The following is a 27,646-nucleotide window of genomic DNA, read 5'->3' on the forward strand; positions in this document are numbered from 1 at the left end:
CTGGCTTCCCGAATATATAAGTTATATGCGTCGTCACTTTCCGGAACACGATCGGAAAAATGATAAACGATACGATTGCCTGTACCACGGCTCTACAAAAAAACGGTCCGCTGGCCTGGCCTGACGCATATTACTAAGTCTTTGAAAGCCGTGTACACTTATGAACAATGAACAACTTATGGAGAATTTTTTTAGCTTTCCAAATTTATATGTTAAATGCATGGCCAACTTCCGGAACACGGTCGGAAAAATGATAAACCATACGTTTGCCTGTACCGCGGATCTACGAAAAAACGGTCCCCTGGCCTGGTGTGACGCATATTACTAAGTCCTCAAAAGCCGTGTACACTTCTGAACTTTGAACGACTTATGGAGAATTTTCTTAGCTTTCCGAATACATATATGGTTGGTGTGTTGCCACCTTCCGGAACACGGTCGGAAAAATGATAAATGGCACGGTTGCCTGTACAAGAGGATCTACCAAAAGACGGTCCCCTGGCCTGGTTTGAGGCATATTACTATGTCCCCGAAAGCCGTGTACACTTCTAAACTTTGAACGACTTATGGAGAATTTTCTTAGCTTTCTGAATATTTATGTTTAATGTGTCGCCACCTTCCGGAACACGGTCGGAAAAATGATAAACGATACGTTTTCCTGTACCGCGGATCTACGAAAAAACGGTCCCCTGGCCTGGTCTGTAACATATTAATATATCACTGAAAGCCGAGTACACTTTTAAACTATGAACGACTTATGGAGATTTCTCCTGGCTTCCCGAATATATAGGTTATATGCGTCGCCACCTTCCGGAACATGGTCGGAAAAATGATAAACGATACGATTGCCTGTACCGCGGCTCTACAAAAAAACGGTCCCCTGGCCTGGTCTGACGCATATTACTAAGTCTTTGAAAGCCGTGTACACTTATGAACAATGAACGACTTATGGAGAATTATTTTAGCTTTCCAAATTTATATGTTAAATGCGTGGCCACCTTCCGGAACACGGTCGGAAAAATGATAAACCATACGTTTGCCTGTACCGCGGATCTAAGAAAAAACTTTCCCCTGGCCTGGTCTGACGCATATTAATATATCACCGAAAGCCGAGTACACTTTTAAACTATGAACGACTTATGGAGATTTCCCCTGGCTTCCCGAATATATAAGTTATATGCGTCGTCACTTTCCGGAACACGATCGGAAAAATGATAAACGATACGATTGCCTGTACCACGGCTCTACAAAAAAACGGTCCGCTGGCCTGGCCTGACGCATATTACTAAGTCTTTGAAATCCGTGTACACTTATGAACAATGAACAACTTATGGAGAATTTGTTTAGCTTTCCAAATTTATATGTTAAATGCATGGCCAACTTCCGGAACACGGTCGGAAAAATGATAAACGATACGATTGCCTGTACCGCGGATCTACGAAAAAACGGTCCCCTGGCCTGGTCTGACGCATATTACTAAGTCCTCAAAAGCCGTGTACACTTCTGAACTTTGAACGACTTATGGAGAATTTTCTTAGCTTTCCGAATATATATGGTTGGTGTTTTGCCACATTCCGGAACACGGTCGGAAAAATGATAAATGGCACGGTTGCCTGTACAAGAGGATCTACCAAAAGACGGTCCCCTGGCCTGGTTTGAGGCATATTACTAAGTCCTCGAAAGCCGTGTACACATCTGAACTAAAAACGACTTATGGAGAATTTTCCTGGCTTTCCGAATATATAGGTTATATGTGTGGCCACCTTCCGGAACACGGTCGGAAAAATGATAAACGATACGTTTTCCTGTACCGCGGATCTACGAAAAAACGGTCCCCTGGCCTGGTCTGAAACATATTAATATATCACTGAAAGCCGAGTACACTTTTAAACTATGAACGACTTATGGAGATTTCTCCTGGCTTCCCGAATATATAGGTTATATGCGTCGCCACCTTCCGGAACATGGTCGGAAAAATGATAAACGATACGATTGCCTGTACCGCGGCTCTACAAAAAAAACGGTCCCCTGGCCTGGTCTGACGCATATTACTAAGTCTTTGAAAGCCGTGTACACTTATGAACAATGAACGACTTATGGAGAATTTTTTTAGCTTTCCAAATTTATATGTTAAATGCGTGGCCACCTTCCGGAACACGGTCGGAAAAATGATAAACCATACGTTTGCCTGTACCGCGGATCTAAGAAAAAACGTTCCCCTGGCCTGGTCTGACGCATATTAATATATCACCGAAAGCCGAGTACACTTTTAAACTATGAACGACTTATGGAGATTTCCCCTGGCTTCCCGAATATATAAGTTATATGCGTCGTCACTTTCCGGAACACGATCGGAAAAATGATAAACGATACGATTGCCTGTACCACGGCTCTACAAAAAAACGGTCCCCTGGCCTGGTCTGACGCATATTACTAAGTCTTTGAAAGCCGTGTACACTTATGAACAATGAACGACTTATGGAGAATTTTTTTAGCTTTCCAAATTTATATGTTAAATGCGTGGCCACCTTCCGGAACACGGTCGGAAAAATGATAAACCATACGTTTGCCTGTACCGCGGATCTAAGAAAAAACGTTCCCCTGGCCTGGTCTGACGCATATTAATATATCACCGAAAGCCGAGTACACTTTTAAACTATGAACGACTTATGGAGATTTCCCCTGGCTTCCCGAATATATAAGTTATATGCGTCGTCACTTTCCGGAACACGATCGGAAAAATGATAAACGATACGATTGCCTGTACCACGGCTCTACAAAAAAACGGTCCGCTGGCCTGGCCTGACGCATATTACTAAGTCTTTGAAAGCCGTGTACACTTATGAACAATGAACAACTTATGGAGAATTTTTTTAGCTTTCCAAATTTATATGTTAAATGCATGGCCAACTTCCGGAACACGGTCGGAAAAATGATAAACCATACGTTTGCCTGTACCGCGGATCTACGAAAAAACGGTCCCCTGGCCTGGTGTGACGCATATTACTAAGTCCTCAAAAGCCGTGTACACTTCTGAACTTTGAACGACTTATGGAGAATTTTCTTAGCTTTCCGAATACATATATGGTTGGTGTGTTGCCACCTTCCGGAACACGGTCGGAAAAATGATAAATGGCACGGTTGCCTGTACAAGAGGATCTACCAAAAGACGGTCCCCTGGCCTGGTTTGAGGCATATTACTATGTCCCCGAAAGCCGTGTACACTTCTAAACTTTGAACGACTTATGGAGAATTTTCTTAGCTTTCTGAATATTTATGTTTAATGTGTCGCCACCTTCCGGAACACGGTCGGAAAAATGATAAACGATACGTTTTCCTGTACCGCGGATCTACGAAAAAACGGTCCCCTGGCCTGGTCTGTAACATATTAATATATCACTGAAAGCCGAGTACACTTTTAAACTATGAACGACTTATGGAGATTTCTCCTGGCTTCCCGAATATATAGGTTATATGCGTCGCCACCTTCCGGAACATGGTCGGAAAAATGATAAACGATACGATTGCCTGTACCGCGGCTCTACAAAAAAACGGTCCCCTGGCCTGGTCTGACGCATATTACTAAGTCTTTGAAAGCCGTGTACACTTATGAACAATGAACGACTTATGGAGAATTTTTTTAGCTTTCCAAATTTATATGTTAAATGCGTGGCCACCTTCCGGAACACGGTCGGAAAAATGATAAACCATACGTTTGCCTGTACCGCGGATCTAAGAAGTTGTTCCCCTGGCCTGGTCTGACGCATATTAATATATCACCGAAAGCCGAGTACACTTTTAAACTATGAACGACTTATGGAGATTTCCCCTGGCTTCCCGAATATATAAGTTATATGCGTCGTCACTTTCCGGAACACGATCGGAAAAATGATAAACGATACGATTGCCTGTACCACGGCTCTACAAAAAAACGGTCCGCTGGCCTGGCCTGACGCATATTACTAAGTCTTTGAAATCCGTGTACACTTATGAACAATGAACAACTTATGGAGAATTTGTTTAGCTTTCCAAATTTATATGTTAAATGCATGGCCAACTTCCGGAACACGGTCGGAAAAATGATAAACCATACGTTTGCCTGTACCGCGGATCTACGAAAAAAAATGTCCCCTGGCCTGGTGTGACGCATATTACTAAGTCCTCAAAAGCCGTGTACACTTCTGAACTTTGAACGACTTATGGAGAATCTTCTTAGCTTTCCGAATACATATATGGTTGGTGTGTTGCCACCTTCCGGAACACGGTCGGAAAAATGATAAATGGCACGGTTGCCTGTACAAGAGGATCTACCAAAAGACGGTCCCCTGGCCTGGTTTGAGGCATATTACTATGTCCCCGAAAGCCGTGTACACTTCTAAACTTTGAACGACTTATGGAGAATTTTCTTAGCTTTCTGAATATTTATGTTTAATGTGTCGCCACCTTCCGGAACACGGGCGGAAAAATGATAAACGATACGTTTGCCTGTACCGCGGCTCTACAAAAAAACGTTCCCCTGCCCTGGTCTGACGCATATTAATATATCACCAAAAGCCGAGTACACTTTTAAACTATAAACGACTTATGGAGATTTTTCCTAGCTTCCCGAATATATAGGTTATATGCGTCGCCACCTTCCGGAGCTTAATCGGAAAAATGATAAACGATACTATTGCCTGTACCGCGGCTCTACAAAAAAAACGGTCCACTGGGCTGGTCAGAGGTATAATACTATATACCCGAAAACCGTGTAGACTTCTGAACTATGAATTACTTATGGAGAATTTTCTTAGCTTCCCAAATATATATGGTTGGTGTGTTGCCACCTTCCGGAACACGGTCGGAAAAATGATAAACGATACGATTGCCTGTACCGCGGATCTACGAAAAAACGGTCCACTGGCCTGGTCTGACGCATATTACTAAGTCCTCGAAAGCCGTGTACACTTCTGAACTAAGAACGACTTATGGAGAATTTTCCTGGCTTTCCGAATATATAGGTTATATGCGTGGCCACCTTCCGGAACACGGTCGGAAAAATGATAAACGATACGTTTTCCTGTACCGCGGATCTACGAAAAAACGGTCCCCTGGCCTGGTCTGACGCATATTACTAAGTCTTTGAAAGCCGTGTACACTTATGAACAATGAACGACTTATGGAGAATTTTTTTAGCTTTTCAAATTTATATGTTAACTGCGTGGCCACCTTCCGGAACACGGTCGGAAAAATGATAAACCATACGTTTGCCTGTACCGTGGATCTACGAAAAAACGTTCCCCTGGCCTGGTCTGACGCATATTAATATATCACCGAAAGCCGAGTACACTTTTAAACTATGAACGACTTATGGAGATTTCTCCTGGCTTCCCGAATATATAGGTTATATGCGTCGCCACCTCCCGGAACACGGTCGGAAAAATGATAAACGATACGATTGCCTGTACCGCGGCACTACAAAAAAACGGTCCCCTGGCCTGGTCTGACGCATATTACTAAGTCTTTGAAAGCCGTGTACACTTATGAACAATGAACGACTTATGGAGAATTTTTTTAGCTTTCCAAATTTATATGTTAAATGCATGGCCACCTTCCGGAACACGGTCGGAAAAATGATAAACCATACGTTTGCCTGTACCGCGGATCTACGAAAAAACGTTCCCCTGGCCTGGTCTGACGCATATTAATATATCACCGAAAGCCGAGAACACTTTTAAACTATGAACGACTTATGGAGATTTCTCCTGGCTTCCCGAATATATAGGTTATATGCGTCGCCACCTTCCGGAACACGGTCGGAAAAATGATAAACGATACGATTGCCTGTACCGCGGCTCTACGAAAAAACGGTCCCCTGGCCTGGTCTGACGCATATTAATATATCACCGAAAGCCGAGTACACTTTTAAACTATGAACGACTTATGGAGATTTCCCCTGGCTTCCCGAATATATAAGTTATATGCGTCGCCACCTTCCGGAACATGATCGGAAAAATGATAAACGATACGATTGCCTGTACCACGGCACTACAAAAAAACGGTCCCCTGGCCTGGTCTGACGCATATTACTAAGTCTTTGAAAGCCGTGTACACTTATGAACAATGAACGACTTATGGAGAATTTTTTTAGCTTTCCAAATTTATATGTTAAATGCGTGGCCACCTTCCGGAACACGGTCGGAAAAATGATAAACGATACGATTGCCTGTACCGCGGATCTACGAAAAAACGGTCCCCTGGCCTGGTCTGACGCATATTAATATATCACCGAAAGCCGAGTACACTTTTAAACTATGAACGACTTATGGAGATTTCCCCTGGCTTCCCGAATATATAAGTTATATGCGTCGTCACTTTCCGGAACACGATCGGAAAAATGATAAACGATACGATTGCCTGTACCACGGCTCTACAAAAAAACGGTCCGCTGGCCTGGCCTGACGCATATTACTAAGTCTTTGAAATCCGTGTACACTTATGAACAATGAACAACTTATGGAGAATTTTTTTAGCTTTCCAAATTTATATGTTAAATGCATGGCCAACTTCCGGAACACGGTCGGAAAAATGATAAACGATACGATTGCCTGTACCACGGCTCTACAAAAAAACGGTCCGCTGGCCTGGTCTGACGCATATTACTAAGTCCTCAAAAGCCGTGTACACTTCTGAACTTTGAACGACTTATGGAGAATCTTCTTAGCTTTCCGAATACATATATGGTTGGTGTGTTGCCACCTTCCGGAACACGGTCGGAAAAATGATAAATGGCACGGTTGCCTGTACAAGAGGATCTACCAAAAGACGGTCCCCTGGCCTGGTTTGAGGCATATTACTATGTCCCCGAAAGCCGTGTACACTTCTAAACTTTGAACGACTTATGGAGAATTTTCTTAGCTTTCTGAATATTTATGTTTAATGTGTCGCCACCTTCCGGAACACGGGCGGAAAAATGATAAACGATACGTTTGCCTGTACCGCGGCTCTACAAAAAAACGTTCCCCTGCCCTGGTCTGACGCATATTAATATATCACCAAAAGCCGAGTACACTTTTAAACTATAAACGACTTATGGAGATTTTTCCTAGCTTCCCGAATATATAGGTTATATGCGTCGCCACCTTCCGGAGCTTAATCGGAAAAATGATAAACGATACTATTGCCTGTACCGCGGCTCTACAAAAAAACGGTCCACTGGGCTGGTCAGAGGTATAATACTATATACCCGAAAACCGTGTAGACTTCTGAACTATGAATTACTTATGGAGAATTTTCCTGGCTTTCCGAATATATAGGTTATATGCGTGGCCACCTTCCGGAACACGGTCGGAAAAATGATAAACGATACGTTTTCCTGTACCGCGGATCTACGAAAAAACGGTCCCCTGGCCTGGTCTGACGCATATTACTAAGTCTTTGAAAGCCGTGTACACTTATGAACAATGAACGACTTATGGAGAATTTTTTTAGCTTTCCAAATTTATATGTTAACTGCGTGGCCACCTTCCGGAACACGGTCGGAAAAATGATAAACCATACGTTTGCCTGTACCGTGGATCTACGAAAAAACGTTCCCCTGGCCTGGTCTGACGCATATTAATATATCACCGAAAGCCGAGTACACTTTTAAACTATGAACGACTTATGGAGATTTCTCCTGGCTTCCCGAATATATAGGTTATATGCGTCGCCACCTCCCGGAACACGGTCGGAAAAATGATAAACGATACGATTGCCTGTACCGCGGCACTACAAAAAAACGGTCCCCTGGCCTGGTCTGACGCATATTACTAAGTCTTTGAAAGCCGTGTACACTTATGAACAATGAACGACTTATGGAGAATTTTTTTAGCTTTCCAAATTTATATGTTAAATGCATGGCCACCAGTAGGATAAAAAAGAGAGTTCTGGAACTGCATCCTGCTAGCACATCCCTATACCTGATGGCACATCCCGCGAAGCCCGTTGCTCAACCCATATACATCTATACACCTCTGCTCAACCCATATCACATACGTACACGACATTCCCCCCCGCTACCCCGCTCATCATATACCCCCACCACCAATCACGCACTTGTACGATATTCCCCCCGCCACTCTTCCCTATCAATTAACCGCGGAAAATAATTTAAAAATTTTTTTGCCGAACCGGGATTCGAACTCGAACAGGTTGTTTCCCATACGACCACCACACCACTGCGCAACTTAATCGCTTATGATTACAAGGTATATTCTATCTCATTTAACTGGTGTTTACGACAATCGTTCACATACGTACGAGATGTATAATTTCCCCCACCACCACCACAGCCACTATACCTTACAAAGGGCCGCCGCGAACGCGCGCGAGCCCGCCACCGCGTTATCATACCTATGTTTTCAGTTATCACATCTATAAATACCTACATACGCACTTACGTACAAACACACATACATACATATATTATAATATAGTTTACATATAATATTCCACTGATATTTCTAACAATAAACATTCTATAATTTCCCCCCACCACCACCACCACCAACACCACCAACGCTACACCTTACAAAGGGCCGCCGCGAGCCCGCCACCGCGTTATCATATCTATGTTATCAGTTATCACATTGACGTTAGCATAATCTTTAAATGTTTTCGCACGCATGGCATTCGAGAATTATTACAAAAATGTTTACCGTTTGTAAACGTAAACAACTTTAACGAACATGTAGCTTCCTGCATAGCATACAGAAATATAATACACACACACACACACATAAAGGCACATTCCTTTGTAAACATCATCAGCGTTAACAGACCTGTAGCTGCATGCATTACCACGATAACTCTGTAGGGACTATTCGATGTCCCCCCACCAATTAATATTTAATATAATCGTCTAAGAACACAGTTACACTTCATAAAATCAGTCGCTCTTCATCATTCCAAGTGTCTACATCGCTCCGAGTGTCTACTCCGCCCGTGTGCTCGTCTCGTATTCAACGTTTAAATCATAATTATTTTTCAGTGTTTAAAATTAAAATGGCTGGTCCAATCGAAAATATGGCAGATATTTACAAGAAAACTTTTAAATATACTCCACCGTCACCACCACCCAAGCTCATCGATTGCAGTAATCTAACCATCGACTTCACAGCTCGTAAATTTTTAAACATTGGGATAGATCCTACCGATGAATTCAAAACCGTGATTCATATTATAACATCTTCGCGGTATGTAAATATTCCTATCGATTTTCTACAAAGTATATTCAGACTTATGGGGAACATTCTATCATTCATACTCGATCGTCCAGAAAAATACAAACGAAATTTATTTTTGGATAACGACGTAATTTCAATGTCTATTATGACATATCACTCGGAGAACACACTTGTTTTAGAATCAAAAATTCAAGACGGATGTCGTGTTCTGTTAAATCGAACGGATCTTTTGACCTTACAAGATTTAGAATACACCATTTTTGAGATTATCAATAGAAAATCTATTATAATTAAACCGATTGTAATACATCAAATTGATCTAATCGCTTCATTCTTAAAATCAAACGTAGCGTTAGAAAATTCTAAGACTGATATGAGAACTCATGTGAGGAACATCGATAATAATTATCTTTCAATACATGTTATTGGCGAGAACGACTACATTTTCACAAATCAACTAAAATTATATGCAACTGATTCGATCGTTCAAAAATGGATGGAGAAAATAAAAAAATATGAGGTACTAGCAATTTTCCTTTTAGCTTATATTATGTTATGTTAATAAAATATTTTTTATTTACAGGGATACAATGACGAGTGTTCCATAGCTTTTTCACCACAATCGTACTTCAGTTCATATCCGCAGGTAATAATCATTTTTAAATCCGACATAACATATTTTAATTAAAAAAAAAATTACAGGGAAATCCAGCACAAGAGAGCCACCTCGAAAACATTCAGGAAGGACGTTCGGAAAACGATGGGCCATTTGGACCACAATATAATTAATTTTTCTGTATTATTATTTTTCTTATTGTGTAAAATAAAAACAAGCGTGATATTTAAAAACAAGTTTTTTTTATTTATTAATAATGATAAGGTTACAATATATATATATATATTTAGCATAAGGTTACAATATTTTACATAAGAGGAAAAAAAAAAAATTATATACATTTTTACAATTTTCTAACTTCGCCACTAAACGGGCTATAATTTATAATCTGGTCATGTAATATTAAGCAATACGCTGTAGTTTTTTCCGGAATAACGGTATCAGTTTCAAATTCAATACGTAGGTCTACGGTTGACGACTTCACATTATCGTTTTGACACGATAAATCAACAACGATGATTGGTGAATAGTTTTGAAAAATATGTTTTGACAATAAAGGTTCACTATACTCTTTCTCATAATATGATTTTTGAAAGTCTGCATAGGCCTTATACAGTATACTAGTTGTATTATTTTTAAAATCAGCACGAAAGTCTTCATATGGATACACTTCAGAATTTAAGTGAACCTTAAGATTTTTTAGTTGACAGTGATCAAAGCGTCCAGCGTCTATTTCAATATTTTTTTTTCGATCTGTTTGTAATCCGAATAACACAAACCTCGGTTTTTCTAACAAGTTGCTGGACTTTACCGTCCACGAATGTGAGGTATTTCTAGGGAGAATAGGATATTCGCAGAGATCCCAGGTTCTGAACGCACATGATAGTGTTTTACACGAATCTACCACTTTTATCAACCTTAATTTTTCTTTATCACTAACTCTGATAATAGGCATTTTCCACACCACCCTAGTAAGTTCAATTGTAATTTTTCTATTTTTTGAGACTGCTTCGGTTGCGCCCTCGCCAACAACGTGTATCGCATCCAGGTCGGTAGATGCGCGATTTAAAATCAGCTGTTGATTACAATTAAGTAATATTTTTTTATAGTCTTCACAAAATCCGAATAAATGTTTTAGAGGGATACACCCGGTAAATACATTGTTGCTCATAAAGTTTTTATTATCTTCACCATCCATCGCCGAGTCCCAAGCAGCGTTCTCCAACGTATTCAAATCGTTTGGAGTATACGAACAATATGCTTTCAAGCAAGATGCAACTCCAGGTGTTTTTAATTTTTGAATTTCTATTCCGTTTATTTCATAGCGCATTTCGGAGAATAAAAATGCCAATCCATTATTTGAAAAACGTACATCTCCCACTGCATCGGACGGTTTATTTACTCTCCCCTCTATATAAATATAGCTTTCGCATGGTAGAGTGTATGCATCCATATTTAAAACACTTATCCTAATTTCATCGTTATTCGATAAAGACATGTTTGAGTATGGAGTGAACGAATGATAATGCTTTTGTGTTATTTTACACTCATCGACATAATCGACCCCAACGTCTAAATACGAGTCGTCCATAATTATTTTTTATACTTGCAACGAACGTAGAAAATTTAAATTATTTTTCGTGAGCTTGATCTCGCCTTTTTTCGGTCTAGATGTTGACTTCTTCACGACAGTCGGTAAACTAACTGGTTTTTTGATTGTAGATCTTTTTATATTAAACTTTAATGCCATTTCCACTCGTTATTTGTAATCGAATCGTAATTGGTTCACCGCGCAGATTTATTAGACAATCGTTCTGATCTTTTAACACGATGTATACTCTAGATATTGAAGTCGTATTGAGAGCATAAAAAACTAGATGTCTAGGTACTTCGATGATTTTATAACCTGGTGGGACAGTTGGATAAAGTTCATGTATGATCTGGCTCGGTGCTCCATCACAGAATGAACCAGTAATCAAGTTGCACTCTACTTTTATACTATTGATTTTCATTATCTTAACTGTACTTTCAGATTCATGATTAATACCAGAAGTGTATAAATAATTTCTAAAACCCAATAACTTCGCTATACTATTCTCGACTGATAAGTCTACGTCATGACTACACGAGACTATACACTTTAATGTGGTATTGTCTGCTTTTAATTCAAACCAGTCGATATAATCGGGCATATTTTTTTTTATAACAGTCTCTAAATTTTCAAACTCATACGAGCCTGTGGGTATAATAACTTCCTCTCTTTGTCCAATCATATTACGGAAACCGATAGTATTGCAACCGGGTTCAATGTTCGGTATCGAATTATTTGTCTGTAGACTCAAAAGACATATTTGTGCTGTGCTTTCTACTTCTAGCGGTGGAAAAATGTCGCATGACAATTCACTCGAGTTCCCGTTTAACGTTATCGTATACATGATAAAAATTTTAAACACAAGTGTCCACAGTTTGTAGTATTATATTTCTGCTCTCTGCTGTAATTGAAATTTATGTCACATCCGTGAAAATATCGTTGTACTTCTAATGGAGGTGGTAAATTTCCAAAACTGTCATAATATTCAACTTGATTTCCGATTTTTCTATACGCTACCCAGTGAGTACCTGTACCGTTTTCCGTATCCAAGTTAACAATCGCTGATTCTACTCGTTTACGACGTACGGGTAACCTATCTCGAGTAAACACGCCGATGAAATGAGGTATTTTATTCAAACGTGCAAATTTTATAAGTTCGAAATCGTACAGCGCTCTTCTGGGTAACGTAGTTATTAGTTTTTTTTATTTTTTTTAGTTTTTCTAGTTTTTTTCGTTTTCAAATCCCCTCCACTTTTATATGGTGCAAGATATAGACTTGATCCGATTTTATACGAGTTACCTTTATACGGCGCGATGTATAATCCGCCGCCCAAATGAGATTGCGTATTTCTTTTAAATTCATTCGCAACCTTGACAACGTTGGCAACACCGCCACTCAGTGCTCCTAGTGCTGATAAACCGGCGAAAATCGGGATTAACGGCAACACTCCACCCTTTTTTGGTATTGATATAACCCTTGGAACTTTAGTCTTTTTATTTTTGAATGTTTTTCGTGCGACGGTTATACACTTTTTACTTAATTTCATCAGGTTTTTTTCACCGATATTTTTCTTTATTACGTTTTTAGCTGCTCTGATGGCTGCTTTAAACCCACATCCAGCCCCGATTTTACGTTTCACTTTCATGGCGGTAGTCACGCCCCAAGCTACAGCCTTTTCTTTTAAACTCGAATCTTTAGACTTGAACCTATCCCAGGCTCGTTGCTCTAATATATAATCGGCCTCGTTGCGATCTGTGATAGAGTTACTAAGATCGTATGCAATATCGTGTTCTCTACACGCAGTGTCTAAAGGATTTACCCCTTTATCTCCGCGAGCTAATCGTTTTTTCAAATTTGTGCCAGGTCCACAATATTGATAACCTATAAAGAAATATTATTTTTATTATTACTATTACCACGTTAATATACGTGTATTTACTCTCACCAGGTACGTGAAGCTCTAATGGTAATTTATTTATAAGCGTGTTTATAAGACCAGCACCTTTATTCTTGGTCTTTCTTCGAGCGAGTGACATCGTGTACTGATTACGCTCTTAGTGTTACAGGGATATTTATTTAAAAAATGAAATTCATTAAACAAGATATACAACTCACAGTTGAAAACGTGGACCCACCTACTTCGTATAAAAAACAAAGACATGGTGTGCTTCTACCTAATACGATTAGAGCGCTTATCATGGGCCCTTCAGGCTGTGGGAAAACTAATTTAATATTCACATTATTAACACATATAAATGGTATACGATTTCACAACGTATACATATATTCAAAAACATTGGATCAACCAAAGTATAAATTATTGAGTGATATTTTATCAGGTATTAATGGAATACAATTATTCACGTTCTACGAAAACGAGCAAGTTATCGAACCTGAAAAAGCTTTACCAAACTCTGTGTTTATTTTCGATGATATTATTACTGAAAACCAGAAGATTGCAAGGACTTACTTTTCCAGAGGCCGCCATAATTTAGTAGATGTTTTCTATTTGGCTCAGAGTTATTCAAAAGTACCTAAACAACTTTTACGTGATAACGCAAATTTTATTGTTTTATTTAAACAAGACGAGACAAACCTAAAGCATGTTTACAACGAACATTGCTCTGGTGATGTGTCATATCCCGAGTTTAAAAACTTTTGTACTTCATGTTGGTGTAAAGGAGGATTTGAATTTATTGTCATAAACAAAGACAGTGAACGTGACAATGGTCGCTATCGTCACGGATTTGATACATTCGTTGTTATATAAACTATTGTTTTTTTATAAGACACTTCATTCACAAATATGTCGTCTAAAGGTGAGGTACTCGGAGAATTGATTAAAGCTAAAGAAAATATTAAACGTAAGTATATTGCATTAAAACATGGAAAAGCTGATATTCAATCTTTTGTATCACAAACACTTCAGCCAATAATCGAACCTCTGAACAAATTACAGACTTCCAAAGTCGATAATGATATGGTTTCCAACGCATCCGACAACCGGTTTACAAATTTTCGTAAATTAGAAGACCAAGAAAAAGATAAAGTATATGGCCCAAAAAAATATTCTAATGGCATTATCAAATTAGGTACAGAAGTAATACAATTTAAAAACGGTGCAATAGTTGTGAGAGAAAACTCTTATCCACTGACACAGGGGCTTAGCGAGTTATTGTGCTCCAGATATCCAATGCAATACTCCGCTAATGACTTAAATACGTATAAAGAAATACTGATTCATACTTCGGCACATTTAACACAGGACGGGACAAAAATTAGGAAGGGTGGTACAAAGTATGAGCAAATTATTAGCAAGCTATTCACCTCGGGTTCGGGTGTGAAATTACAAGCGCATAATTTAGTATATTGGAATGATCCAAACGAGTTGGTTGATAGGTTACGACTTCTTTTAGCCTCACAAGCTGCCGGTAATACAGGGCTTTCCAATGAAATACTTTCAATTTACGAAGAATTGTATGAAACGGGTTTAATAAAACGAATTCCAAATGTCTAAACGCGATATAGCAAACGAACTACACAAACCAGCAAGAAAAAATTATACAAGGCGAAGAGTTAATGTGTATGGTAAAAACGATCTATGGCAGGCAGACTTGGTGGAAATGATACCTTATTCTAAAAAGAATAAAGGCTATAAATATTTTCTAACTATCATAGATTGTTACACGAAATACTCTTTCGCTATACCTTTAAAGTCGAAAACGGCTAAAGAAGTTTCAAATGCAATGTCAAAAATACTACTCAAGCGCTCGCCAAAACTATTACAGGTCGATAACGGTAAAGAATTTTACAATGCGACATTCGATGCGTTGATGAAGAAACACAATATACATAAATATTCTACGTATAGTACAACGAAGGCCTGTATCGTTGAACGTCTTAACAGATCAATTAAAGAAAAAATGTATAGGGAGTTCACTGCACGAGGAACACATGAATGGGTTTCTATTTTACAATCTATGATTAATGAATATAATAATTCAAAACACAGAACAATATCTATGACACCCAGACAGGCTGATAACAATCCTTCTTCGGTAAAATTAAAGCAACGTCCGATTCTTAATGGAAAAATTAAATTTAACATTGGTGATAACGTCCGTATCAGTATATATAAAGGGGTATTTACAAAAGGTTATCTACCGAGCTGGTCCACAGAAATATTTAAAATAACCAAAATAAACAAGACATCCCCCACTACTTATCAACTACAAGATTATACAGGAAACCCGATTTTAGGTTGTTTCTACTCTGAAGAAATTCAAAAGACCAATCTCCCAAACGATTATTTAGTCGAGAAAATTATCCGTAGGAAGGGAAAACAGATGTTCGTAAAATGGCTAGGGTTTGATAATACGCACAATAGTTGGATAAATACGAGTGACATTAGAAAATAGCATCAGTCGAGCTCTAGGTATGAACGTGTTCGGATGTTCACAGGCTGGTGAAACGAGAAAATTTGTAACAAATCTCGAACAAACCATCAAATCATATTGTATAAGACTAGATAAATTTGGAAATTTACTCGAGGAAAATCATAAGTCTATTCAAACACAAGAAGAACAAGTTGAAACACTTCAATTAACGTGTGATGATATACAAGAGCACCTTATAAAAATCAAAGCATTGTTACAAAATATCAAAGAAAATACAGACAAGTTGAAACAAATTCCTGAAGTACTGTCGTCCAAATAATAATTATGTCTACTGCCATCATTGATTTCCATTGCATTCTCGGGAGGGATAATAAATACATGATAAAAGAAATGTCTATAGTAGATGTAGAAACATGGGCCACTCAACATTGGATTTTTAAAAATTCAAAATCAATACAGGATAACAAGAGTCGGAAAACTAACAAGTGGTTGGAGCGTAATTATCACAAACTATCTTTGGAATATGGGGATGTTGAGTATGAAGAACTAGGTAGAGTACTGAATTCACTAAAGTTCAGTTTCATATACGTTAAAGGCGATCAGAAAAAACAACTTCTTTTAGAGTATATTCCTCACATCGGGATCATCAATATTGACGACATGGGGTGCCCTCCACTAGACCAAATATGTGATGAAGAAACTTTACCATGCTGTATTTTTCATATGGATTTCAATCCTAAACAATGTTCATTTTATAAAGTATTTAGCCTAAGAAAATGGTTTGTAAATAATTTGTAAAAATAAATATCATATTTATTTATTTTTTTTTTTATATCAATGAGTTATTTCTTTATACTATACTATCCTATCCTATCCTATACTATCCTATCCTATCCTAACTAGAATCAATTCAATAATAATAATAATAATAAATATAATATCCACATAATATCTACAGAGATATTTTACAAAATAAAAAAAAATAATAATAATATCTACAGTGATATTTTACAATATAAAAACAAATCATCTATAATAAATAAAAAAAAAAAAACTATCTGTCTATCTCGGCTTCCGGAAGTTGTATTAATTCGGCTTCTGCTTGCTCTAGTGTTCTGGTGTCCCTATACAATTCAGAAATATTTAAAGTACAATAAATTAAAATATACAATTATTTCTAACTCACTCTATAGAGTAGTGACCGTGAGCCAAGGTATGTATTTGATCCTCAAGTATAACCCTCTTGTCATCGAAACTATTATAAGTTAATTTGGTTGATTTAATAGTCTTCAATCGATGATTGAACGACCGGATAGAGACATTCTCCGTCATCACATCCAAAGTTGTATCACCAAACAGACAGCGATAATGATCGTTGAAATTCATATGGTTTCTGACTACATGCCCGCGGATTCCTTTCGCCCTGATCTTCTCCTTGCCATTGATCTTATATGAATAAGACTTTGCTCTGAGCCCACAAAAATGCGTCATAACCTCTGAATTTGTTTCATCGGAAAACAAACCAGGGATTTTCTTTCGCTCAGCAATGTAACATGGATGATCTTGTGGTAAGTCTGATGTATCCATTCGATCGAGTAAATTGGAATTATTCTCCAGGTCTTTGTAAAAATCATCGGTTTGAATATAGTATACCAGTGAATCTAAAATTACAATATAAATTAATATATGAAAATTAGTATAGTTTGAAAACATTTACCTGTATCAGTATACATGAGCTCAATTTTATCCCTATAATGAGCCTGCATAACGTTATAATGATAATCATACATGACGGTCTTGGAAATTTCCAACACTGCAAAACCTGGTGAAAATTAAAAAAATATTAAAATATGTTTGATAATAGTAAATTAGTTATATATATATATATTTACCTATATATATTGGCTTGTTAAACATGATAATTTTGTTTTCTAATGAGACAGCGTTGAGGGTTTCGTCATACGTAGTACAGTGTTTGAATGTAGTAAGATTTATAAGTTTTTGCAAACGTTTTTCACTACAAACAAGCTCCATTTTAAAACATTTCCTTAAAGATTCCATGGTTTTCCCAAAAACGGCATTGTTTAAGAGTTTGAAGAAATCCTTTTCAAAGTCGTTCCTCGCTTTTTTCCGCATCTCAGTGTTTAATTCTATGTATTTTTTAAGCCAGCCCGACTGATTAAACTGCACAACTCTGTGAACCTACAATAAAACAAAATATGCAATAAATAAAATAAATAAAATAAATATGCTACTTTTTCCACAACGAGTCCGTTGGCTATAGCCTGCTGCAGGTTCCGATAATGAATCACATAGTTTTTCTTTGATTCTAAAGTCGCCATAAGTTTTTTAACTTTTGAACCAGGTGGAATACTATTTTTCGGTAGGAATGGCAGATCATTATGCTTGTCGTGAAGTTCTTTTGGATATGATATATCGACCTCATACATCCGCCCGATTGGTGATCTATCGTTTAAATCATTTAGCCCCTCTAGTTTCGGCTCAACCCACTTAAATCCTCCGTATGGCATGAATTGTGACATTGCGTAACCGTACAAGTTGTTACCTGCAATTTAAGTAATATAATAAATTTAATATTAAATTAAATATAACATTATACTCATAATCCTGATAAACAAGCCATGATTTTGGTTGTGTTGGATCATAATCTGGTGTCTTTTCATTATTCGCCTTTGCATACCTCATGCTCGCCTGGGTCAAGCCGCCACGAATTCCTATAATAAAAACAGATATTTTATCACATTATTTTTTTTTTTTAATAAATAACCTGGCCTCACCTTTCTCGAACATTAACAAAATATCATAATCCGAAATCAGTTCAAGTTGTTGACCCGTGTATTTCAGCATACAGTCAAAACTAAATCCCGGTGCTGTGTAGTAAAATGATGGGTCCAGATGGTAAGTTCTTATACAGAGATCTCGGAAGTTTTCAAACACATCAGTCAGCAGCAGCACGTCGATTTTTAAATAAAGATCAGAGTATTCCCCGAGTGTTTGACAGTTGAAATGATTCCAAACTGTATTTGCATGCTCAAAATCCTCATGTTTTATATGTGATTCGTCCAATGTACTGTAAAAATATTTTTTCGCCGGTAAACTGGTTTCTTCAAGCTTATCCCATTCATCTGTGTAGTCATACGGGTATACCCCCTTACGAGTAACTAGTGGTAAATCTTGTGTAGAAAAATGTTTTGCACTGTCTCTAAACTTTTCAAATCCTGGTGTAATTAAATTTTTTGAAAGTGTTGATAAACTGGAGGCCATAAATCTTAGTGTGTCGATAAATCTTAATGTGAAGAAGTTGCTAATGTATTTTGAAAACGTAATAAATTTTTCTTCGCTGTTTGGTATTACCGAGATAGAGTTTGTATCATACCCGAGACGAGTGACAATAAAATGTGCATCATAATTTGATAAATTATGAAAAAATACTGGTACGAAGTTAGGTGTTTGAAGTTTAAGATTACACGTATTGCATAATGACTGTCTAAATTTCCCTGATAAATGACAATGATCAGCCACTTTATGATTTTCATGAGAAAATTTGGTTTTGCATAAATTACAAGTATTACATGTTTCATGTGTTCTCCGCTGTTCAATAGTGAAAATTATAGGGGTGTTTGTTTTGAGTAGTTTTTCAATTTTTTGACCTATATTCACAATACTATCTATAAAATGTCTCGCCACGTCTTTATTATTTTCATTTCCACGGTAAATTACAGGCGATGTCGGAATTCCGAATTTTTCAAGCAGTTCCACTGGTATTTCTTCATTTGCTTTAACCATAAACCCATAGCTCATGGGCTCGTGTTCTTGAAAAGCTGTTGTTTTTTCTCCAATTTTCTCATCACTTTTCTTTAGAATTGCTTCGAAGTCCGCGTAAATTACTATAGGATGACGTTGCGTTTTATCCCATGCAGTAAACTCGAGTATTGATCCGGGTTCAGGTAACTGAGGTAGTATGGGCTTGTGTTCCCCACATATTAATTTATGTTGTTCAAGTCCTGCAACTCCGTTTAATTTATATTTGTATTGTTGTTTATCGAATGATGTAAAGCACCGTTTGCAGAAAATTAACTGCCCATTATGTTTGGTTTTTAGAGTGCTAATGAGTCTTGAAAAATTAGAGATGTAACTATAGTGTGTGTTATCGTCCTGGTCTGAAATTAGTAAAAGATCGAAGTGATCGGGTTTTTCTTCATGTACTACTCTTAGTGGAAATACTTTATATTCCGGAAATTTCGGTGGTTGAAATTGTTTATCGATACCGTAAACATTGACAGAGACGTTTGGATTATTTTTTTCAAAAATTTTAATCTGATTTAGTGGTGTTGGAAATGATAGATTTGTAAAATTATATTTTTCTTGGTGTTTAAAATAATTATCACCAACACGATGTTTATTATTTCCTGTAACATGTTTTGCTAGGATCGCCCATTTGAAGCATTGTGAGTCTAAGTTCTGCGGATTAATCACAGCTTTTTTATTTTCTATTGCGCCTGGTAGTTGTATGTATGATGAGCCGCCTATAGGTTTATATTTATACACACCTAACATTAAACCATCTATACATTGTAATGTGAAACCACTACCCTTGCTTGTATACTCGTCTTGCTCTTTCATTAATTTAGCGAATGCCTCTTCCACAATTTCCTGTACTCCGGTATCACAGAAAATCGCCTTAGCCGATGTTTTAAAAGCACGGTTTTCCGATGAATATTCCACATTCGGTATATTATATGTCGCCTCAAGCTTTAAATTAAACTTGATCGGATTTTTACTCACAATTGATTTTAGTAAATTGATTAGTTCGGATTTAATCGAATCAAGAAAGTAGATATAGTTTTGAATATTGTTGGTATTTTTCACGTAATACCAGGTAATTGTATGATTTGATGATGTAGAGATTTGTGTAAATCCTGAAGACTTTACGAGATTTAAACGTAATTTTTTTAGCCTAACAGCCGACGTTGTATTTGCACTGGAGACACGTTTGCCATTAACGAGCGTAGTGTATGAATCTTTTATTTTTAAAAAAAAAAACTAATTAGTTTATAGCACGCTTATAAAAAAAAAAAATGCTAACCTTGAGAATCATAAAGTCCGAGATTCTCAACGGTGTCTAGAACTTCCAAGCATTCAGCGTCATTCACGTTACTCCAAAATTCGTCCATCGTGTTATCTCGTTCTGGTGATAAGCGATCATTTTGTCCGAAAAGATCGATATCGTCTAGAACCTCCCAGCATTCATTCGCGTTACTCGTCAATTCGTCCCTCGCGTTATCTTGAATGGGTGATAAGCGAACGTTTTGTTTATCTCGTGCAGTTGATACGCAATCTTTACGAACGGATGATGGACCAGGCTGTAAGTCTGGTACAAAAACGTGTGGCGCGATTTGTACTATACCTGATAAAACATTTGAAATATAATAATAATAATAAATATTTAAAGTGGATACAAAAATACATACCATGAGCATTTTTCAAATGTTTATTGAGACCGGCCTTATAACTGAACGTAATACCACACCTAATACATGGGATACGCTCGGCGTTGTGATTTTTTTCGTGTCTAGTTAGACTACGTTTCACCGTGAATTCCGAAGGACATTGTCGACATTTAAACATTTCGAGATGTGTTTTTCGGTGAGCGATCAAATTTGACTTGTATACGAATTTCAAAAAACATTGCTCGCATTTAAACATTTTAAAATAAATTAACAAGAAAAATTAAAACGTTATATGATAATTACGTGTGTAGTATTGACACTGAGCGATCGAGAGAGATATAGGTTAATATGGTACGACAAAATATCATCAACTATGGGGAGTAATGAATAGCGACTATTCATTCATTCAAAAAATCCCTACCTAAGACCTGCCGCCGCCGCCGCCGCCGCCGCCGCCGCCGCCGCCGCCACCACCGATCTCAGTTATACAATGAAATACAGGGTCGTCGGTTTGTTGTATATATCGGGTGTGTTAATATCCGTATGGTAAAGTGTTCCATAGATACGTATCTAGTAATATACTTCTATTACTATGTAGAACATTGTCCACGAACTGTTGAAATCACACATTATTTTTTTTTAATTGTTACTATATATATATATATATTAATGCGGAGGAAGATCACAAACCTCTAGCCGACAAACTAGTGGTGTGTAGTTGTATGGTATAGCACATTTTCCTATCAGGTATGCAGGATGTGTTTGGATCCATGTTTTTCAAATAAATCTTTAATTCATGTGCAGCACTATTTTTGGCTATGTATATTGCACGTCCTAGGAAAATAGAAATATTGTATGTCTGTAGCAAAACTTTAGGTCGTATTACACACGTTATTCATCTCGAGTACTTCCCATATGATATGTTCCATTTGAAATAAATACGAGACATTTTCGGTACTTAGCTTAATACAAACGTATTCAAGTTGATATATATATATATATATATACCTGAATATTATAAATATGTAAATACGTAAGGGGAGAAAAAAAAAGCGTGGTAAATAGTTATAAATAAGCGTTTATTAGTATCTGTATAAACATCGTTTACTTATCTACAATTCACTTATCATGTTAAATGTTCGAGACGTTAATAATTCTATTTCTGCTGCAAGTGTACAGGTATAAAACCGTGCATTTTTTTTAACTCATTCGTTCCTACCCATATCTGCAAGCGACGCCCACAAGTTTCGCATTTTTTAAATTTTCTTATTATATCTACTATCTAGCATGGTTGACGGTAGACCTGCAGCGAGATGTTATTCGAATTTGATTATATATAATATTTTTGCAAGTATGTATGTATGTATGTATGTATGTATGTATGTGTGTGTGTATGAGCGTTCATATGTAATTGAATGAATAAAGGACTGGGCGGCTTGTTTGTATACTATATTATGGAATACTGGAATCGCGTGTGTGTGTGTGTGTGTGTGTGTGTATTATATTTCTGTATGCTATGCAGGAAGCTACATGTTCGTTAAAGTTGTTTACGTTTACAAACGGAAAACATTTTTGTAATAATTCTCGAATGGCATGCGTGCGAAAACATTTAAAGATTATGCTAACGTCAATGTGATAACTGATAACATAGGTATGATAACGCGGTGGCGGGCTCGCGCGCGTTCGCGGCGGCCCTTTGTAAGGTATAGTGGCTGTGGTGGTGGTGGGGGAAATTATACATCTCGTACGTATGTGAACGATTGTCGTAAACACCAGTTAAATGAGATAGAATATACCTTGTAATCATAAGCGATTAAGTTGCGCAGTGGTGTGGTGGTCGTATGGGAAACAACCTGTTCGAGTTCGAATCCCGGTTCGGCAAAAAAATTTTTAAATTATTTTCCGCGGTTAATTGATAGGGAAGAGTGGCGGGGGGAATATCGTACAAGTGCGTGATTGGTGGTGGGGGTATATGATGAGCGGGGTAGCGGGGGGGAATGTCGTGTACGTATGTGATATGGGTTGAGCAGAGGTGTATAGATGTATATGGGTTGAGCAACGGGCTTCGCGGGATGTGCCATCAGGTATAGGGATGTGCTAGCAGGATGCGGTTCCAGAACTCTCTTTTTTATCCTACTGCCACCTTCCGGAACACGGTCGGAAAAATGATAAACCATACGTTTGCCTGTACCGCGGATCTACGAAAAAACGTTCCCCTGGCCTGGTCTGACGCATATTAATATATCACCGAAAGCCGAGAACACTTTTAAACTATGAACGACTTATGGAGATTTCTCCTGGCTTCCCGAATATATAGGTTATATGCGTCGCCACCTTCCGGAACACGGTCGGAAAAATGATAAACGATACGATTGCCTGTACCGCGGCTCTACGAAAAAACGGTCCCCTGGCCTGGTCTGACGCATATTAATATATCACCGAAAGCCGAGTACACTTTTAAACTATGAACGACTTATGGAGATTTCCCCTGGCTTCCCGAATATATAAGTTATATGCGTCGCCACCTTCCGGAACATGATCGGAAAAATGATAAACGATACGATTGCCTGTACCACGGCACTACAAAAAAACGGTCCCCTGGCCTGGTCTGACGCATATTACTAAGTCTTTGAAAGCCGTGTACACTTATGAACAATGAACGACTTATGGAGAATTTTTTTAGCTTTCCAAATTTATATGTTAAATGCGTGGCCACCTTCCGGAACACGGTCGGAAAAATGATAAACGATACGATTGCCTGTACCGCGGATCTACGAAAAAACGGTCCCCTGGCCTGGTCTGACGCATATTACTAAGTCCTCGAAAGCCGTGTACACTTCTGAACTAAGAACGACTTATGGAGAATTTTCCTTGCTTTCCGAATATATAGGTTATATGTGTGGCCACCTTCCGGAACACGGTCGGAAAAATGATAAATGATACGTTTTCCTGTACCGCGGATCTACGAAAAAACGGTCCCCTGGCCTGGTCTGACGCATATTACTAAGTCTTTGAAAGCCGTGTACACTTATGAACAATGAACGACTTATGGAGAATTTTTTTAGCTTTCCAAATTTATATGTTAAATGCGTGGCCACCTTCCGGAACACGGTCGGAAAAATGATAAACGATACGATTGCCTGTACCGCGGCTCTACAAAAAAATGGTCCCCTGGGCTGGTCAGAGGTATAATACTATATACCCGAAAACCGTGTAGACTTCTGAACTATGAATAACTTATGGAGAATTTTCTTAGCTTCCCAAATATATATGGTTGGTGTGTTGCCACCTTCCGGAACACGGTCGGAAAAATGATAAACCATACGTTTGCCTGTACCGCGGATCTACGAAAAAACGTTCCCCTGGCCTGGTCTGACGCATATTAATATATCACCGAAAGCCGAGAACACTTTTAAACTATGAACGACTTATGGAGATTTCTCCTGGCTTCCCGAATATATAGGTTATATGCGTCGCCACCTTCCGGAACACGGTCGGAAAAATGATAAACGATACGATTGCCTGTACCGCGGCTCTACGAAAAAACGGTCCCCTGGCCTGGTCTGACGCATATTAATATATCACCGAAAGCCGAGTACACTTTTAAACTATGAACGACTTATGGAGATTTCCCCTGGCTTCCCGAATATATAAGTTATATGCGTCGCCACCTTCCGGAACATGATCGGAAAAATGATAAACGATACGATTGCCTGTACCACGGCACTACAAAAAAACGGTCCCCTGGCCTGGTCTGACGCATATTACTAAGTCTTTGAAAGCCGTGTACACTTATGAACAATGAACGACTTATGGAGAATTTTTTTAGCTTTCCAAATTTATATGTTAAATGCGTGGCCACCTTCCGGAACACGGTCGGAAAAATGATAAACGATACGATTGCCTGTACCGCGGATCTACGAAAAAACGGTCCCCTGGCCTGGTCTGACGCATATTACTAAGTCCTCGAAAGCCGTGTACACTTCTGAACTAAGAACGACTTATGGAGAATTTTCCTTGCTTTCCGAATATATAGGTTATATGTGTGGCCACCTTCCGGAACACGGTCGGAAAAATGATAAATGATACGTTTTCCTGTACCGCGGATCTACGAAAAAACGGTCCCCTGGCCTGGTCTGACGCATATTACTAAGTCTTTGAAAGCCGTGTACACTTATGAACAATGAACGACTTATGGAGAATTTTTTTAGCTTTCCAAATTTATATGTTAAATGCGTGGCCACCTTCCGGAACACGGTCGGAAAAATGATAAACGATACGATTGCCTGTACCGCGGCTCTACAAAAAAATGGTCCCCTGGGCTGGTCAGAGGTATAATACTATATACCCGAAAACCGTGTAGACTTCTGAACTATGAATAACTTATGGAGAATTTTCTTAGCTTCCCAAATATATATGGTTGGTGTGTTGCCACCTTCCGGAACACGGTCGGAAAAATGATAAACGATACGTTTTCCTGTACCGCGGATCTACGAAAAAACGGTCCCCTGGCCTGGTCTGACGCATATTACTAAGTCTTTGAAAGCCGTGTACACTTATGAACAATGAACGACTTATGGAGAATTTTTTTAGCTTTCCAAATTTATATGTTAAATGCGTGGCCACCTTCCGGAACACGGTCGGAAAATTGATAAACCATACGTTTGCCTGTACCGCGGATCTACGAAAAAACGTTCCCCTGGCCTGGTCTGACGCATATTAATATATCACCGAAAGCCGAGTACACTTTTAAACTATGAACGACTTATGGAGATTTCTCCTGGCTTCCCGAATATATAGGTTATATGCGTCGCCACCTTCCGGAACACGGTCGGAAAAATGATAAACGATACGATTGCCTGTACCGCGGATCTACGAAAAAACGGTCCCCTGGCCTGGTCTGACGCATATTACTAAGTCCTCGAAAGCCGTGTACACTTCTGAACTAAGAACGACTTATGGAGAATTTTCCTTGCTTTCCGAATATATAGGTTATATGCGTGACCACCTTCCGGAACACGGTCGGAAAAATGATAAATGATACGTTTTCCTGTACCGCGGATCTACGAAAAAACGGTCCCCTGGCCTGGTCTGACGCATATTACTAAGTCTTTGAAAGCCGTGTACACTTATGAACAATGAACGACTTATGGAGAATTTTTTTAGCTTTCCAAATTTATATGTTAAATGCGTGGCCACCTTCCGGAACACGGTCGGAAAAATGATAAACGATACGATTGCCTGTACCGCGGCTCTACAAAAAAACGGTCCCCTGGGCTGGTCAGAGGTATAATACTATATACCCGAAAACCGTGTAGACTTCTGAACTATGAATAACTTATGGAGAATTTTCTTAGCTTCCCAAATATATATGGTTGGTGTGTTGCCACCTTCCGAAACACGGTCGGAAAAATGATAAACGATACGATTGCCTGTACCGTGGATCTACGAAAAAACGGTCCCCTGGCCTGGTCTGACGCATATTACTAAGTCTTTGAAAGCCGTGTACACTTATGAACAATGAACGACTTATGGAGAATTTTTTTAGCTTTCCAAATTTATATGTTAAATGCGTGGCCACCTTCCGGAACACGGTCGGAAAAATGATAAACCATACGTTTGCCTGTACCGCGGATCTACGAAAAAAACGTTCCCCTGGCCTGGTCTGACGCATATTAATATATCACCGAAAGCCGAGTACACATTTAAACTATGAACGACTTATGGAGATTTCTCCTGGCTTCCCGAATATATAGTTTATATGCGTCGCCACCTTCCGGAACATGGTCGGAAAAATGATAAACGATACGATTGCCTGTACCGCGGCTCTACATAAAAACGGTCCCCTGGCCTGGTCTGACGCATATTACTAAGTCTTTGAAAGCCGTGTACACTTTTAAACTATGAACGACTTATGGAGATTTCTCCTGGCTTCCCGAATATATAGGTTATATGCGTCGCCACCTTCCGGAACACGGTTGGAAAAATGATAAACGATACGATTGCCTGTACCGCGGCTCTACGAAAAAACGGTCCCCTGGCCTGGTCTGACGCATATTACTAAGTCTTTGAAAGCCGTGTACACTTATGAACAATGAACAACTTATGGATAATTTTTTTAGCTTTCCAAATTTATATGTTAAATGCATGGCCACTTTCCGGAACACGGTCGGAAAAATGATAAACGATACGATTGCCTGTACCGCGGCTCTACAAAAAAATGGTCCCCTGGGCTGGTCAGAGGTATAATACTATATACCCGAAAACCGTGTAGACTTCTGAACTATGAATAACTTATGGAGAATTTTCTTAGCTTCCCAAATATATATGGTTGGTGTGTTGCCACCTTCCGGAACACGGTCGGAAA

The 27,646-nt window shown here is 38.5% G+C and overlaps 2 protein-coding genes and 1 long non-coding RNA gene across 3 annotated transcripts; 1 reads left to right on the plus strand and 2 right to left on the minus strand.

Moving 5' to 3' along the window:
* The first annotated feature begins 9,665 nt into the window (after positions 1–9,665).
* Positions 9,666–10,040, plus strand: LOC132934269 (uncharacterized). The gene is made up of 3 exons (XR_009663003.1): positions 9,666–9,723; positions 9,787–9,849; positions 9,906–10,040. It is a non-coding gene; the product is annotated as an uncharacterized LOC132934269 (long non-coding RNA).
* Positions 10,041–10,162: 122 nt separating this feature from the next.
* LOC132937148 (uncharacterized) lies at positions 10,163–11,410 on the minus strand. The gene has a single exon (XM_061003981.1). The coding sequence runs from the start codon at positions 11,408–11,410 to the stop codon at positions 10,163–10,165; it is 1,248 nt and encodes a 415-aa protein (XP_060859964.1).
* A 5,413-nt stretch (positions 11,411–16,823) lies between these two features.
* On the minus strand, positions 16,824–17,837 carry LOC132936861 (uncharacterized). Its single transcript, XM_061003645.1, has 4 exons — positions 17,701–17,837; positions 17,526–17,630; positions 16,995–17,469; positions 16,824–16,932 (listed from the first exon to the last, which is right to left on the minus strand). The coding sequence occupies exons 1-4, from the start codon at positions 17,723–17,725 to the stop codon at positions 16,863–16,865; spliced, it is 675 nt and encodes a 224-aa protein (XP_060859628.1). The 5' UTR covers positions 17,726–17,837; the 3' UTR covers positions 16,824–16,862.
* Between the last annotated feature and the right edge of the window lie 9,809 nt (positions 17,838–27,646).

Source organism: Metopolophium dirhodum, chromosome 1 (assembly GCF_019925205.1).
Source record: "Metopolophium dirhodum isolate CAU chromosome 1, ASM1992520v1, whole genome shotgun sequence".
Taxonomy (NCBI): Eukaryota; Metazoa; Arthropoda; class Insecta; order Hemiptera; family Aphididae; genus Metopolophium; species Metopolophium dirhodum.

Bases quoted from the DNA above. Each gene is read 5' to 3' on its own strand.
- LOC132937148 (XM_061003981.1), bottom strand. From the start codon at position 11,410: ATGGACGACTCGTATTTAGACGTTGGGGTCGATTATGTCGATGAGTGT.
- LOC132936861 (XM_061003645.1), bottom strand. From the start codon at position 17,725: ATGTTTAACAAGCCAATATATATAG. The intron at 17,631-17,700 runs GTAAATATATAT...AATTTTCACCAG, and splicing joins TAACAAGCCAATATATATAG to GTTTTGCAGTGTTGGAAATT. The intron at 17,470-17,525 runs GTAAATGTTTTC...TTGTAATTTTAG, and splicing joins GCTCATGTATACTGATACAG to ATTCACTGGTATACTATATT.